The sequence below is a fragment of the Mustela erminea genome, chromosome 3 (assembly GCF_009829155.1).
Source record: "Mustela erminea isolate mMusErm1 chromosome 3, mMusErm1.Pri, whole genome shotgun sequence".
NCBI lineage: Eukaryota > Metazoa > Chordata > Mammalia > Carnivora > Mustelidae > Mustela > Mustela erminea.
In genome coordinates this window covers 39854571-39867856 of record NC_045616.1, presented here as the reverse complement: position 1 = coordinate 39867856, position 13286 = coordinate 39854571, and the positions used below count along the sequence as shown (strand labels likewise).

Here is a 13286-nt window from a genome sequence, read left to right as displayed (position 1 = left end):
GCTGGGCACGTAGATGTACTTAATAAATAGTAGTTGTTATCCTTATTTGTTTAATTAATAAAATATTTCTTAACCAGCTATCATGTGCCAACCTCTTTGTTAGGCACTGAAAATTTGGTGTGAACAAAACAGACACACCCTCCTTTTTTATAGACTTTATGGCTTTTATCTCACTAAGAAGGTGGGGCGTGTATATTTTGTGGCCATTTATCAGGCTGGTGACTTTTAATCACCGCTCTTATTTAGCTTTCCCAGTAAGTTTCCTACTTATTGATGTGCTAATAGTAATACCTATTGTATACCCACTGAATTGATATTCACATCAAATTTGTCTGAATTGGGAAGTATGTTCTGTGGGTTTATAGAGAGCAGTTAATGAAATTTGAATACCTTACCCATTCCAGATACAGTTTGGAATGATCAAGATATCCTACATATGCCATTGATTATATATTGTGTTTCTTAAAGAGACGTTCTCATTTTGGATTAATTTTCCTGTGGCCCTGATATTTAATTTAGTAAAACTGGAATTTAAGTCTACATAGACTTAACTTGAGGGCGTGACAATTTTAAAAAATTTTTTAAAAAATTTTTTTTTAGCGGCACCTGGGTGGCTCAGTTGGTTAAGTGTCTGCCTTCGGCTCAGGACATGATCCCAGAGTCCTGGAGTCCAGTGCAGCATGGGGCTCCCTGCTCAGAGGGAGCCTGCTTCTCCCTCTGCCTGCCACTCCACCTCCTTGTGTTCAGTCACTCTCTTTCTGTCTCTGACAAATGAATAAATAAAATCTTCTAGAAAATTTTTTTACATAAAAAAAGAAATGAGTTGTCAGTTCTGATCTTCCCTGAGTAACCTTGGATTTTAAATAGCCTTTAACGGATACAACTAGAGGGTACTTGAACAGTCAATCATGCTTTATTTGGATAATGCAAAATGACAGGTTAGCATTTTTCAGTGCTTGGCATAGTCTGAAAATATTCATGCCATCTGAATGGTTTCCCCATGGATTAGAGGTGAAAAGGCTCTAAAGCAGAGGTCCAAGAATCCAGAATAGTTTTCTTTTGAAAAGTTAATTCTCACCATTTTTACTACAAATACTAAGAAACCACAAGGGAGCTATGTGAATCTTTTCACGATTAATTGGCTTAATCTGGAGGAGCCTTAAGGAGAAGCTGCTAGAATTTTAAGACCAAGAGACTCAGTTGATGAGGCCTGAAGTTACAACAGCCGTTGATCAAGGGTTACATTGCTTCCTAGCCTTAGGACTTTTCTTATTAATAAGAATAGTAAAGGGCACCTGGGCGGCTCAGTTGGTTGAGAGACTGCCTTCGACTCTGGTCATGATTCCTGGAGTCGCAGGATCGAGTCCCACATCAGGGTTCCAGCTCTGCGGGGAGTCCGCTTCTCCCTCTGACCTTCTTCCCTCTCATGCGTTCTCTCACTGTCTCAAATAAATAAATAAAATCTTTAAAAAAAAAAAAAAAGAATAGTAAAGATCTTCCTTATTTTATAGGACTCTTTAGAAAACTAAAATACCATCCTTATCCCTTTGGTCTTTGTTTGTTTGTTTGTTTGTTTTTTAAGTAATGTCTATATCCAATGTGGGCATCAGCCTACAAGCCCAAGATCAAGAGTTGCTTACTTGATCGACTGAGCCAGCCAGTCGTCCCTCCTGTGGACATTTTGTGTGGAGAAAATACGATGTTTTGTTTTTGTTTTTGTTTTTGTTTTTTCATTTAAAAGGGAAGATAGAAATCCGACAATGAAAATGTGCAGGGACTTTATTCAAATGCTCTTTGCCACTCTGTTGTATTTTTCCATTGTATTATCCATTCCAGAAGCCATTTCTCTTAATCTCTTATTTTTCCTCTTCTCATCGTCTCATATACTAAGTTTTAGGATTAGTTTCAATATCCTAGTGCTTTCCAACGAGTCCATCTTTACTCAGTCTTGAGTTTAATAAATTTCTTTTTTTTTTTTTCTTAAAGATTTTATTTATTTAAGAGACAGAGATCACAGGTAGGCAGGGAGGCAGGCGGCGGCGGGGGGGGGGGGGGGGGGGCGGAAGCAGACTCCCTGCTGAGCAGAGAGCCTGATGCGGGGCTTGATCCCAGACCCTGAGATCATGACTTGAGCCAAAGGCAGAGGCTTAACCCACTGAGCCACTTAGGAGTCCTGAGTTTAATAAATTTCTTAAAAATTATAAAACAGGATTTGAAAAATCAAGGTTTGCTTTTGGAGCTCTTTTACCAGAGCTGATGAGAAAATAAAATGTAAGATTGTTGTCTCTTTGCGAATAAGTGAGAACAATTACCTAGAATTTGATTTTAGAATTGTATACACACATTGCAACTTAGTTCAGATATTATAGTCATGTAGTCATCGAAGTTTATCTTCACAGAATATCATTTTCTGCCCATAAATCAATCTCATATATTGAGATAGAAGGAAGTGTGACAGGCAGAGCTTTGAATCATGGCTTGACTATGTGACCTTTGGAAGTTAAACTCTCTGTGCTTATTCAGCTGTAAAGCATAACCTATTTGCAATGTTCTTATGAAAGCTGATTTCTACAAACTAGCAGGCAAGTCATAATTCAGATTTATCGTTATTTAAATATTTTAGTTAAAAGTTCTTGAGGAAGTTTTCAAAAAAAATATTATTATACTTGACAGAACAATAACATTTCGGGCCAATCCAAATCTTTGTATATGAAAAGTTAAAAACTTACTTGGAAGTTAACGCCGCCAAACATTTCTTGAATATTTACTAAATGCCAGGCAGGGTTGCAGGTGCTGGGAGTTTATTGGCCACAAAGTATGCACAGTCTGGTCGGAAAGGAGATCCGTAAGCTGATGCTTAAGATGGGCGCTATAGTTAAAGAGTGGAAGTTGGCCTAGATAAGGAACAGAGAAGGCTTCCCTCAGGAGGAAGTCTGAAGGGATTTTTTTTTTTTATGATTTTATTTATTTATTTGACAGACAGAGATCACAAGTAGGCAGAGAGGCAGGCGGGGGTGGGGTGGGGTGGGAAACAGGCTCCCTGCTGAGCAGAGAGCCTGATGCAGGGCTCCATCCCAGGACCCTGGAATCATGACCTGAGCTGAAGGCAGAGGCTTTAACCCACTGAGCCACCCAGGCGCCCCCTGAAGGGAATCTTGAAGGAGAAAATAAATACAGGTGTGTCAGGCAGAGATTTGGGGAAGGGGTTTTCCGGGCAAAGGGAATAGTATGGAAGAGAGACTGAAAACTGGCAGAAATTTGGCATGACTAAAATGGAACTTTTTTTTTTTTCTGAGATATAAAAGTTCCCAGATAATGAAAAGCCTCATGTGTTATGCTATAATGTTTGGGTTTTATTTTCTTGTTATTTTTGCGAAGCGTTGCAAAGGTTTTGTGCCAGCAAAATGACCTAATCAAGTTTGTAGCTTAGAAAAACTTACTAAAGCAGTTTTCTCTGTTATATTTCATTCTGGTTCCTTCTAGTCATACACTGAATTGACTTCCATATCAGAGGAAACAATTATCTTGTTTAACCTAAGACTGTCATCACAATGATGGGAGGCACTTTTGTATATTTATGATCTTTGTTGAAAGCTATGAAAATTGCCACCCAGATCTTTAAATTTTAATAGCTCACAGTAGTGAGATACAAAGTTCATCACATCTGACAATCCCATCTCTTAAACTCTAAGAGTATGAGGCCAAGGAGGGAAACTGTTTTGGGCACTGTCCAATATCCTAAGACTTGTGGCTCAGGGGGCACAAGGGTGTCAGACATTTGTTCCAACGCACCCATCTCACGTGATAATGGTCCTTTGTCGTTAAAAGTATATTGTTCTTGACCGTGAACACTAAGAAACCACTGGCTGATGTGTTTTACATCGCACCTTACCCAACTTCTTTCTACATCCCGACTGATAGAAGCAAAAGCATTTGCTAAACAGAACCTTATGGGAACCTCCTGATTTGCAGTCCCTCACCCCTTCATTCAGCTGGGTAACAGGTGTCTGTCCTAACTGCCTAGTCTCCCACCCATTTCTGGCCTTAAGTGGGAAACTTGTTAGGAGTTCCTGCCTCTGAGTTTGAAGGTACGTTTTACCAGTGATTTTATTGTCTGTGACCTGGATGTTGGACAGGTTCTAGCCTCAGTTCCTACCTTGTTAAGAAAGCTACCACAGCCTGCCTTCAGTTTTCTCCCAGGCCATGGGCATTGCCCACTTTCTCCTGTGTGAGCCAGCCTTCTGCCCAAGAAGCTGTATTTGTCCTTGTCTTTGATAGCCCTCGAACCTCTCAAGTCTCTCTAAACCCCTGACTCGGACACTGCTTGGTGCCAATTTCACAAAACACAGAGCTAGAAAGGCAACATAAAAACATCACCGAGGGGCGCCTGGGTGGCTCAGTGGGTTAAGCCTCTGCCTACGGCTCAGGTCATGATTCCGGGGTCCTGGGATCGAGCCCCACATCAGGCTCTCTCCTCAGCAGGGTGCCTGCTTCCTCCTCTCTCTGCCTGCCTCTCTGCCTTCTTGTACTCTCTGTCAAATAAATAAATAAAATCTTAAGAAAACATCACCGAATGGTGTTTTGAACAAATCCAATTCTAGAAGAGAAAAAACTAAGAGATATAGTGTCATGGAAAAAAAAAAAGAAGAAGAAGAAGTGTGGACATGTGTGCCTTGAACTCAGGAAGCTTACCATTCATGGATTTGGTTGGACCAACATGAACTCTAGCTTGTCAGTCAGCGTAGGGGGAGCCACAGCACATGGCCACCACAGCCTGAGCAAGAAGCTTTGCACACAGGCCTCTGAGGGTTTGCAGACATGCCCTCAACCCGCAGCGGCTGACTGGAGGTGCTGGGATTCAACTCCACATGGATCTTTCTGCCTGGGCTCCTTTCGCTGCGCAGCCCTGCTTCTCAATAATGAATCTCTAGATGAAGTGAATGCCTTGTTAAAGAATGCATTACCCTGGTACAGTGCTTTGAGGTTTGTAAAGTGCTTTCACTTATATCTAATTTGATTTACAGAATGACTGTGAGGTAAGTATAACTAACCCTGTTTTATAAAAGAGAGAACACTGAGGCTCAGTAGACTGAGTGACTTGCCCGGCATGAAACAACCTCTCAACAGCACAGCCGGTATTCATACACTTGAAGTCCTAGATTTAACACCAAGAACCCCTTACGTGGGATACACTTGTGTGGTTCCCCAGGCTGATGGTAAGTATTGTGCTCCACCAAGTGTGGATGTGGCCAAAGATTTAGTGAAAATGCTGATCCCCAAAGGGGAAATGTGAACGGCATGTCTTTCAGTCCACCTCCAAATTAACACCGTGTGGACACTGGTTTCCACGCGCTGTCTGCGTAATGCTTACCTTCCTCCCTGATTTTACAGAGTACGTTCCACATAGGAACAGACCAAATTGCAAACTGTATATCTGCCTCACAGGATCGTTTCACATCAGGCAACGCACAGGCACACCTCCCTCTTTATTTACTTTTTTCAGATATTAAATTATTCTTGGCTCTAGTCTTTGTCAGGATCTTAAAGCTGGTATGACGGCCATCATGATATTTTATGTATTTTACTTTGTTTTCAAATCTCTTCCCTTAGCCTCTCCTCCCTATGGTGAATGATTAATGTGTTTTGCTATTTGGATCTTCGTTTATGGCTGCATTTTTTTTTCTTCAGGTTTTGTGATGAAGGAACCTGTACAGATAAAGCCAATATTCTATATGCCTGGGCAAGAAATGCTCCCCCTACCAGACTCCCCAAAGGTATATCTGAGGCCTCTTGCATCACCTTCCCTAAAGCTGTTTAATTTCTGACTCTAGAGTACTTTTTATCATGTCCTTTCCACAGTTGTCAACAGTGTTCCATTTTGCAATTCCACACTGAAAAATTGCCAGTATTACCTGCATTGTACTGAGAAGGTTTCATTTAGGTAGTTCCTCTTTTTTCTGCCTCTCTTTGGTAAGTAACCTGACCATTCAATAGTTCAGGTAGAAGCAGAGAGTACACAAGAAGTATACCTCACGCTACCTTCAGCCTACGGCACATTGATTCTTGACGGCAGGAGCATTTCATGAGCCAGGAGAGCTAAGAATTAAATAAATTGCTGTTTCAGCAAACAGATTTTTTTTTTTTTAATAGTCTTGGAACCTGGATATTTAATGCAATGTCAAACCTCAGCTGGCTTTCTGACTTCACTCTAAACTGTTCACAACTTCCAATGTGTGAATGAATTACCAGGCTCTCTTTTATTACTGTGATGTTCCTTAGTATCAAGGGAATGTGCAGTTCTGGAACAGTATAAGTCTGCCATGGTTCAGGGATAGTGTCTTGGGATACACGTGTCCCTCTCTTGCCTCCCCAGCTTTGCCAGCTCTAATTGATATTTGTTTTGCTTTGCTTCAAATGAGTTTCTGGATCCTCTCAATAGTTTACCAGGCAGCTGCTACCAAACAAAATTGGAAACTAATGGGGGCTGGGGGAAGGCTGTTATAGATTTGCTGACATTTTTAATGTTAGCATTAAACCATTAGTTGAGCAGATAGAAAAAAATTTTCCTCGCCTATATATATTTTCTCTGTTGATTTTTTATAAAGCTTCCTAGCAACTCTATTAATAGTACAACTCTTAGGAACCCTTCAGATTCCAAGAACCTATTGACACACTGGACTTTGCAATCTCACTGATAACTGATTTCCTCAATAACATTTTTGCAGATACCAGTTTTCATATGCGAATGAAAGCATTTCCCCTGAGGTGCTCTTAAGAAGTCTGTTTTCTATATTCAATCAGAAAATAAAAATGAGTGTGACTATCTTCAAAACAAAACAAAAGAATGGATTTATGTATATCTGTTATATAATCACCTAGAGTAGCATTTTGTTTTGTTCTATTTTTTTCAGAATGAGTGAATTCTCCTCTTAAAGTATATATGATTACTTCGGTTCTGAAATGGGAAGTATGAATAGAATTCTATCAGAGCTTTGAGAAGGAATGATAGATTATATTAGAAATGTTCAGGGATTACCTAGTTCATTTTTTCATATAACATAATTTCTTATGTTATATGCTATTTTATTTCCCTTTGGATTTCATAGATCAGCAACCTGAGATTAGCTCCATTTTAGACTTTGATTTCTAAAATATTAATTCATCTTCTTTCTAAACCTTTAGGTGTTGGATTCAGAGTTGGAGGAGAAACTGGAAGTAAATACTTTGTACTGCAAGTACACTATGGGGATATTAGTGCTTTCAGAGGTAAGTTTTGAAATGCTGGGACTAGGCACAACTTTAAATACTATAAATATATGAAATATATATAAAAATGTAAAATGTACCTACCGACTCTTGACCACACATTCTGCCCACTGGGAAACAACTGCTTTTGTTCCCTTTAATTTGGGACTACCGAAGAAATGACATTTATTTTGAAAAGTGTATTCTCTTATCCTACTGTGCGCCTTTCTCTTAGGCCGACTTCAGGGTTCTTTGGCTTTCCAGTGTATTGTCTTATCTACCCTCTCCTATTAGGGGATTCCTCCCAACGACGAATGTCAGCAGACTAGGGATTTCGCCATTTATTTCCACTACTATAGGCAAGCCACTGGAAGAGCCCACATGTCTTGCAGTACCAGGAAAGTCCCCCAACACTCAAGTTCGTGTCAGTGCTTTATCTGTGATCTACACTTGTCTCTTCATGACCTCGTCCATCGTCTGCTGCCCTGACGCACAGACCCCACCTACTCGTTTGACACCTGCTAAAGTGTCATTGGTCTACCTATGATGACAATGCCCTTTATTTTTTTTTTTTTTATTGAAGTATAATTGACATACAATACCTTATTCATTTCAGGTGGGCATCATAGTGATTCAGTATTTTTATACATTATGAAATGATCCCCATGATAAGTCTAGTTACCATCTGTCAGCATACAAAGTTATTACAATATTATTGACTATATTCCCTATGCTGTACATTAATCCCTGTGACTTTATTTTATAACGGGAAGTTTGTACTATGTACTCTATTTAAATCCTCCTTTTCTTATTATAGAATCATTACCATGAGGAAGGGGCCCTGTTCCCAAGGCAACCGAGACTGGTACTTCTTCCTTCTGCTGCATTTAGTCAAATTCCAACTGCCTTCCAGGTTCACACTTTAGTGTTCACGGGAGTGTAAATATTAAGCAATCTTCTCCTTGGCTTATCAGCTTTTCCACTGTGTCTTGCTGACTTATACATATTGCCCCGAGTTCTCTAATTTAACATTATATTTCTCCTAACTAACCTCATACATTTTCCTCTCCAGATTTTTTTAGCTTCCTCTCTGGCAACTAAGTCTTGAAGTACATGTCCGTCTTGGTCCATGAGGTATCCTTGGGGACCTTTGCTGAGAGTGCCTCCTGTGGTCAGGTTTCCATAGATTCTCAGTATTCAGGACTGGGATAGTAAATACAGTCTTTCTCTGGAAAAAGATAGTAGGAAGGATAATTTTATATGATTGAAAAATTATCATTAACACTGCAATCAGATATATTATCAGCTAAACAAGCTCCTAGGGACCAGCCCATGAAGCTAACTTCCAAATAAAGCTTGTTTTTATATTAAAAATACACTTTGAGTTATAGTATACAAATAGCTTTCCATTTTTGGAACAGAGACTTAAAACTTAAGTTGTTAACTGTAGTGTCGAGATAGGGTTTTGTTGAAAACAATGGAATGAATGTTTGTGTTTGAGGAATAAACAGAAATGATCTGTTCTAAAAAGTTACCATGTTGGCGGGGCGCCTGGGTGGCTCAGTGGGTTAAGCCACTGCCTTCGGCTCAGGTCATGATCTCAGGGTCCTGGGATCGAGTCCCGCATCGGGCTCTCTGCTCAGCAGGGAGCCTGCTTCCTCCTCTCTCTCTCTCTCTCTCTGCCTGCCTCTCTGCCTACTTGTGATCTCTCTCTGTCAAATAAATAAATAAAATCTTAAAAAAAAAAAATTTAAAAAAAAAAAAAAAGAAAAGTTACCATGTTGGTGTCAGCGGAACAGGGAGAGAGTCAGGCACTGCTGACTTCCAAATATTGATCAAGACTGTAATTTTCCCAAGAAGGCAAGGAAGGCTTTCCCTGCCCACCACAACTAAAGTAGCTGGCCATACCCACACACGTTCCCTCGCCCCACTTTCTGTCCCTCTGTGGAGCTCTGGACTTCACTTTTCGGCCACATTCCTCCTAGCTTTGTAATATGTCCTAACAGGTAGCACACTGATACCCTAGGGAAGACGGATGATAGAGACTAGTTTTAAAATATATTACTGTCCTAATTTATTTTATTACTGGTGAGGAATTAGTTTTGTTTTGTAATTTATGTTTAATCTAGGGATAATTTAAAAGTTCTGAGATTTGATAGGTAAATACACAGTTATTCTTTAAGAGACTGATGAGGAATGTTTATACAGATTTTTCATTTTTTCACTTTTTTGGGAACCGTTTTTCTAAAAGAAGGTGTATATGAGGTATGAGTTAGAAGGATTACTGGTACTATAATTCATGAACCTTACTGAAACATAACAAAAATATAAACAAAAAATTTCAGCCATGTAATCTTTTCAGTAATATTAGATAAGATCTTGTGCCTTAAGCTATATGTGACTTAGAAAATAAAAAAACGCATGGGAAGATATCAAATCTCACTAAAACTAGAGAGGATTTTATATTTATTAAATCAGGGGTGAGTAGAAATGGAATTATGGAAGTAGGACTACCCGGGTTTGAATTAATCTGGCACAGTTTGGGAAGCTTTTAAAATTAGTGCAGTGTTTTGAAAAGCAACTTTGTCATATTATATGGATTTTATATAGAACATTAAAATCTTACTGAAGGCTTTTATCCTAAAGAAAGAGTTGTTGTTTTTAAATGAGCTACCTACCCATGGTTGTTTATGCCCCATTAACTATTAATATGAAAAACTGGAACTTTAACAAAGGTCCCTAATAGGGGACTAGTTAAATAAATGGTATAATAGCAAATCATAAAAATTTATATAGACTATATAATAACAAATCATGAAACTGTATGTATGCGTGCTTGTTTCCAAGTATTAGAAAGAACAAGGAAAAGAAAGAAAATAGTCAATAAGCAGGAAAGTCAGAATTGTGTGATTCCTTTTCTTCCTTTAAAATGTTAAAACCATTATCTTGATGTTTCTCAATTTGAACTTAGTGTTCAAACTTTTGATGATATTTTTAAGTATAGAAATTAAATATCAGAAGCAGACTAACTATAGAAGGAAGTTGCTACACTACTGAAAAGTAGGGAAATACTTGTCTTAAGGGTGTAAGTATTTATCCTTATGGGGAGTATATATCCTTACGTGAGAAATCTAGTACTTTTCTTTAATAAAACGCCAACAGTGAAGAAAAATCTTTTAAAATTTTTTGGAATGAGATAAAGTATCAGAAGCCAGACTGAGTGTGTCTTGGACTGTGATATCTATTAGTAGGAAAAAATTGAGAGTGATTTTAGTGAGTTCTGTGGGATTACATGAAATCTTTGTTTCAGTTTGATCTTTGTTTGTTTTGGAAATTGCACAGAATGTGAAGCTGTAAAAGTGTCATTTCGAAAGAGCCATCTTTATTAAATGCCACATCAGGCACAGTGTCAGACCCTTGCTGGGTCTGGGTATCCTAACCTTCCTGTCCACAGGAGTTGAGTATAGGTTAGCAGGAGAGATAAGCACAGAATCTGCATTTCTAGACAATACTAGAAATTTATACCAGCTCCGGGGGCTGTGGAGAAGAGGAGCGTGCAGGTTTGCTGGGAAGAGAGGGGAGGTGTCTAGAAAAGGCTTCTTGGCAGATGGAAACAGAGCAAGGATATTTGAATGGTGATCAGGAACCCCCAGGTAGGCAGGGGCAGGGGGAAGCCTCGTTCCAGATGGGTAAAAGCATGTGTCTAGACACGGGAGTGAAATGCCTCACGTCCACAAGGAACTTTTGGTAATTTGGTGCTACTGGAATGTGAAATGCTGAGAGAAGTGGCAAGAGATGAGAACATTGGTGAAGGGTGGGGTTGGACAGTACCCAGCTTTGCTAGGACTTTATTCTGCAAAGTACTCAGAGCATTTATTAGCCAAGCAGTAACCTCGGCTTCAGTCCTAAGCTTGACCATGTGAGAAATCACTAACCTTATGTATGAAGAAAAAATCGGGACTTTAGCATGCCAGGGTGACCCAGGACTGAGGCTCCGGGAAGCCAGAATGAATTCTTTTTTAATTGTACACTTCCTAGATTTTTATAAAATAATATTCCACAGAAAAAATAATGCAATATGATTAGAAATGATTGTCCCAGGGATCCTGACCAGCTCGGTTAATGGAGCATAAGACTGTTGATCTTCGGGTTGTGAGTTCAAGCCCTATGTTGGGTGTAGCGATTGCTTAAAAATAAGATTAAAAAAAAAAAAGAAATGAATATCCCAAATAAACAATAACATTGTGCCAGGGGTTAGGTGATCTGACTCTAAAAGACCAGATGGCCTGGCAAAGGTAGTTTCTAGTTCTGTTACCCTCACAAAGTTTCTAGACCTCTCTGTCCTCCTCCTCACCTATAAAATGGGATCATAATGGTTCATAGAAAGGTACCTGCTAAGTACTCAGTAAATGTTAACTGGTATCATTATTGTCCCTATAAAAGGCTTCAAGGTGACATAAATTGCCCTAAATCCAACCTTTTGGTCGTAGTTGCTCCTAATATAAAGAGTGCGCTGGTTACTTTTCCAGGGTGTTAAAATTTCTTGTTAGATTTAGACACAGAGTTGTTCATAGCTGTCACGTTGTGACTAGAACTTTCTTAGTTAAGCTGCTTACTGTTCTCCACAACAGATTTTTTTTGTTCATAGTTCATTTATAAGAAGATAAACTACAAGACTGTCCCTTCCCTCAAGGAAATTAGAATAATAGGAACTAGAGATTCTTCCTGGTCCTTTTTTTTTTTTTTCCCCAACACAAGTTTTTTCAATAGAGTCTTGTTCCAAAGAGAAAATTCTCCTGAGCTTGTTACAGAAATTTGCCACATTTCTTCTGGGTGTTTTCACTTATGGGAATCTTTAGAAAACTGGCCTCTCCTTTGCAGAGTTACTGATTTTAGCTTCTTGGTCTTCAGCATTAACTCAGTTCTCCATTTGAGAAACCCATTTACTCACTAACTGAAGTTGGAACAGGTATCCTTAAAAATGGTGGAAAGGACCTGTGCCCAAGTCATCAGCATCTTTGGGTTGACAGAATTTCCAAGCTGTAAACTATGTATTCTCCTTCAGCTCTTGTTGCTTACAGGAAAAGTAGCAGGTATTGTCAGGGATACAGACCCTCTCCCCGTGTCACCAGGACTGTCACCAAGTGCCTGGACTTGGTGACCTTCGGATTTGATTTCTTCTCACCTTCTTTGTTTATGCCAGCCTATGATCCGTTAGGTGTAGCTTCTGAACAGCTTCCTTCCAGGGAGGTGGGCGTTACTAGACACAGGGTGTGAGTTCAAGTGCGTACACCCCACACTCACCCATATAGGCATGGGAGGTTCCTGGCTCACCACCACTGTAGGGACTGTAAGGATGAGCACGAGAGAGTGGAAACAATGGCAGGCAGAAGGGAACACAGAAAGCTCTGAAGGCATTCTAATTCCACTGTGACTTCTGCCGCGTCTCTGCCTCTTAACGAGACTACTGCCAGGAAGCTAGCTATTGCAAAAAGCTTTGAAATTGTGAGCCCAGGAAAATCCCTTGCTAATGCATTTTTGAACAAGATGGAACATAGATCAGTGGCAGGGCAGCTGCACTTAAAATTACTTCATTCCAGTATAAAGCAGACCACTCTGACTTTAGTGGAAGCATGAGAGTGCTCTTGACTCCCTGATACCTGATTGCGGAGAGAGCAGAGATGGGGGGAAATTGCGGGGAAGGTCATGGCCCACCGCTTCCTCTGGTGTTTTCTCTAAACCCCTCCCAGCGGCTTCCTCCTGCATGCTCTCTAGGAAGATACATCTCATGTGCTTTTACTCCTCTGCAAAGTGAGGGTTACTGTGGGTGGCATGTTTAAATCCATGTATTTTCTAACATTCTGGATTACTTTCCATATTTAAGAACCTCCTCTGAATCTCCCTGATATGAGGAAGTGGAGATGCAACATGGGGGGTTTGGGGGGCCGGAAAAGAATCAATGAAACAAGATGGGATCGGGAGGGGACAAACCATAAGAGACTCTTAATCTCACAAATCAAACTGAGGGTTTCCAGGGGGAG

At 39.8% G+C, this 13286-nt stretch overlaps 1 protein-coding gene across 20 annotated transcripts in view; it reads left to right on the top strand.

Annotated features, from left to right (window-relative positions):
• The window catches only part of PAM (peptidylglycine alpha-amidating monooxygenase), a 154841-nt gene that overhangs the window by 55196 nt on the left and 86359 nt on the right, over positions 1-13286 (top strand). For all 20 annotated transcript variants that reach the window (XM_032335655.1, XM_032335654.1, XM_032335653.1 and 17 more), the window contains exons 5-6: positions 5689-5774; positions 7183-7266. In XM_032335655.1, the coding sequence (XP_032191546.1) occupies positions 5689-5774; positions 7183-7266 (170 nt within the window). The remainder of the gene's footprint in view (positions 1-5688; positions 5775-7182; positions 7267-13286) is intronic.